The sequence below is a fragment of the Alligator sinensis genome, unplaced genomic scaffold (assembly GCF_000455745.1).
Source record: "Alligator sinensis unplaced genomic scaffold, ASM45574v1 scaffold1484_1, whole genome shotgun sequence".
Classification (NCBI taxonomy): Eukaryota; Metazoa; Chordata; order Crocodylia; family Alligatoridae; genus Alligator; species Alligator sinensis.
The window spans coordinates 103,286-106,825 of NW_005843243.1; the positions used below are offsets into that span (position 1 = coordinate 103,286).

Here is a 3,540-nt window from a genome sequence, read left to right on the forward strand (position 1 = left end):
TCAAGCACCCACTTTGAATGCCTTTAAGATGCATTTGGATGTTTATCTTGCTGGGATCCTATGATCCCTGCTGACTTCCTGTCTTTGGGGCAGGGGGCTAGATTTGATGATCTTCCGAGGTCCCTTCCAGCCATAGCGTCTGTGAATCTATGAAACAGAGCCCCTTATCCCCGTTATTGAGTGCAGGTTGAAAGCTGAAGTGAGTCAATGTGTAGAGCTCTAAGCCACCAAGGAGGGTACAGGCTGCAGGGCTGTAAGACTGCATGCTGATTAGTAAGGAAAAACCCCAGCCCCGCATTAGGGATGGAGCAAAGATGGAAGGTTGCTAATGAGTAAGGAGGATGTCTAACGCAGGGATCCTCATATCAGCCACTGGACCTCAGTTCACCTCAAAGTTATTCCTACAGTTTGGAGAAAACTTTGATTGTTGGCATTGCTCCTCCCATCTTCACTATGCTCACAGCAACAGAGAAGCTAACAGAGCAGTAGAGACTTTAAAACCGTGACCACTTCAATCCAGAGAGCCACAGCTGGCACTCCTGATGTCAGTGTACACCACCTGCATCAGAAATCTCTCCGCTGAACTGCTCGTGGGATGAAGACTTAGGATGCCAATACCTATGGCACCAATGCAGCTTAACCCCAGATGGCCCAACCTGCCCCTCCCCACTTCCCCCACAGGCCTCTCCCTCCTACACCTCATGCATGCTGGACCCTGATGCAACCCCTTTTTTTCAGTTATTAAAGCATTTTAGAATAAATTTCCCTTGGCCCTTTGCAGAGCAGATATCTTTGGGCAAGTCTGTGTGAACACCCATTCAAGATGCAAAGAGGAGTTCAAAGGCCAAAGAGAAATAGAGAGGGCCACAAGTAATCGAGACTATGAATGAGCACAAACATATACACAGTGGTGCTGGTTTACCATGGTCATTGGACTCTACCTTTACAGGGGTTTCACATGGTTGAGCTCAACATGTTCTGATGGTATCCAATGTTAGAAGACACTAACTGGTGAGTCATTGCACAGCTAAAATATAAAGGCCAAACCAGGCATTACATCCATGTCTGCTTTCACCCCCATTATTAACAGATCTTCTGCTTACACATCCATGCAGTGCTCCTGCCTGCTACCACTCCAACGGTGTTTAGCTCCTCTCAGACCATCATGAAGTGTTGGGTGCTACCCTGGAGGAAGACCTACCTAATAAGACAAGTCATAGGAACATATGAGGACACTTGCGGGGATTAAAGAGACCCTCCAGCAGGACAACTCACGTGGTATTATCAGAGAAGCCCCTTCATGGACCCTTTAAGCAGTTTTAAACAGTCTTACTGAGGGGCTGTGGGCAGTTCCCACATGCAGGTCAGGGACTGAGTGAGTGAGGGATGTGCAAAGGTGAGTGTATGAGGAGGTGGAAGAGGCTAGGGGCGTTGGCAAAGCTGAGGCTAGGGGCGGGAGTTGAAGACAATGAGGTGAGGAGTACCTGTACATCCTTGAAGGTGTTTGCCAGAAACCCCTCTACTAGAGCCGCACATCCAGGGAGGTCAAAGAATAAAACAACAAAAATGAGCAGCATGTTGCATGGACTGAGGACAGAATGAGATGTACATTCGGTAGGTCACGGGGGTGGTGACTGCAGTATCAAGGGGAAAGCACTTGAGAACTCAATGTGAAATTAAACTGTAGGGATGGAAAAAGAGACTGGGAGAAGTGGAGAAGGAAGATGCAGGAGGAGTTTGGCAGGGGCTGGGGGTGTGGAGGAAAAGGACTCAAAAATACCCACCCAGGTGCACACAATTGGGTGAGAGGGGACCACAGCCAGTGCAGGGCCTTCATCTGGTGTGTCTGGTCCCAGGCTGAGCACATTTACACCAGCTGCTGCTTTGCATGTTTCCACCCCAGGGACCTTCCCCTCCTGCTCGGAGCAGATACAAATGGGGAGCGTTGGTGCTTGATCGGTTTATAGCACTCAGCTGAGAAGCATCGGGATGAAGTCTCACGCTCGGCTCCTCTGGCTCGTCCTGCTCTGGATTCAGGGTAAGAACAGCAACAGCCCAGGGAGACTTTTAAGACCCTTGGAAAGCCTGATGAGGCCCGAAGCAGTGGTGACTTTGACTCAGGTCTCTGGCTGTGGGGCACAATCAATATATCCCGTAAATAGGTGGTTTTCATTCACTGATCGAGAGATGCTGAAAACAGCAATGCCTGAATGCATCTTCAGCAACTAAATAGTATAAAGGAAAAGAGAGCAATGCAGCAACAATCACATTTATTTTGTTCCTATTCCCTAACATTTGGTCTATTTGAATTCTCTCCCCCACACAGGCTCCAGCGGGGACATTGTGATGAACCAGACTCCAGAGTCTCTGGCAGTGTCGCCAGGAGATACTGCCACCATCACCTGCAAAGCCGTTACATACAGTGGTAGCAACGTAGCCTGGTTCCAACAGAAATCAGGACAACCTCCTAAGCTTCTTATCTACAGCACAAACTCGCGGCCCTCCGGGATCCCCGACCGCTTCAGTGGCAGTAGGTCGGGCAGTGACTACACTCTCACCATCAGCCGGGTGGAAGTAGGCGATGCTGGCGACTATTACTGTCAGCAGCATAGCAGCTACCCTCTCACACAGTGATACAGACCACGACAAATACCTCCCTGCTGGGTTCAGCTTCTCTTGCTCACTCAAACAGCTGCTTCCTACACACACTCACTGCCTCACACCAGTTACTTCTCGCACATATGGGCAGGATCTGCCAGCCTGTGAGCACTTCGTCCTATGCACCACCTTGTCCCTCAGTTCATTGACTCTGCCATGTTGTGTTCTGGCTCAGCACTTCCTCCCTCTGTGTCTCAGGCATTTTGGCTCCATAAGAAGATTCCAAATCCCCCAGGCCTTAACTTATGGCTAGAAAATGGTATATAGAGGTTTGCTTTTGGGAATTGGCTCACAGGTAAAGTAGATATTCATTAAAATAATGGTCCAGGGCAACAGCAAAGGTTAATTGATTTCTAAAACCCAGTCTGTGACTAAGTTTCTTCAAGGTCTACTGTGTGTGAGACTCATGACTCAATGGTACATGGCTCATGTGGGAATTGAAGCCATGTACCACTCGGTTCCATGACATAATATAAGGTGGCACAAGGCCACAGGACCCAACTGCAGGACCCTTGGCCTTTCCAGCTTTGGGGGAACAGACCAAATTAGGAGAAGACCGATAAAGCCCAAATTAGGATGTGTGCATGTGATGGATTTGTGAAACAAAGGATGATGCTGTCAGACAAAACATGGACAGTATGATGACCACAGAGAGAGACCAGTTAGCAATGGCCAGACATTAACAGTCATCAGGACGGGGAAAGAATACAGAATAAGGGATTTCAGAGAAGCAAAGAGTCCCCAGTAGGGGAACCCAGGGCCGCCCTGGACAGAGGGCACACCACCAGCCCATCTCACCCACCCCACTAGGGGCAGGGGGGCTCGGCCTCTGACCTCCAGGCTGCTGACATGTGACATTCAAGAGAGAACCTGATAGTGAAG

At 49.3% G+C, this 3,540-nt stretch overlaps 1 gene segment (V, D, J or C); it reads left to right on the forward strand.

The window, feature by feature from the left end:
• Positions 1-1,956: 1,956 nt before the first annotated feature.
• Positions 1,957-2,634, forward strand: LOC102376258. The segment is given in 2 exon segments: positions 1,957-2,038; positions 2,327-2,634. Coding segments are annotated over 2 exon segments (357 nt in total).
• Positions 2,635-3,540: the final 906 nt, after the last annotated feature.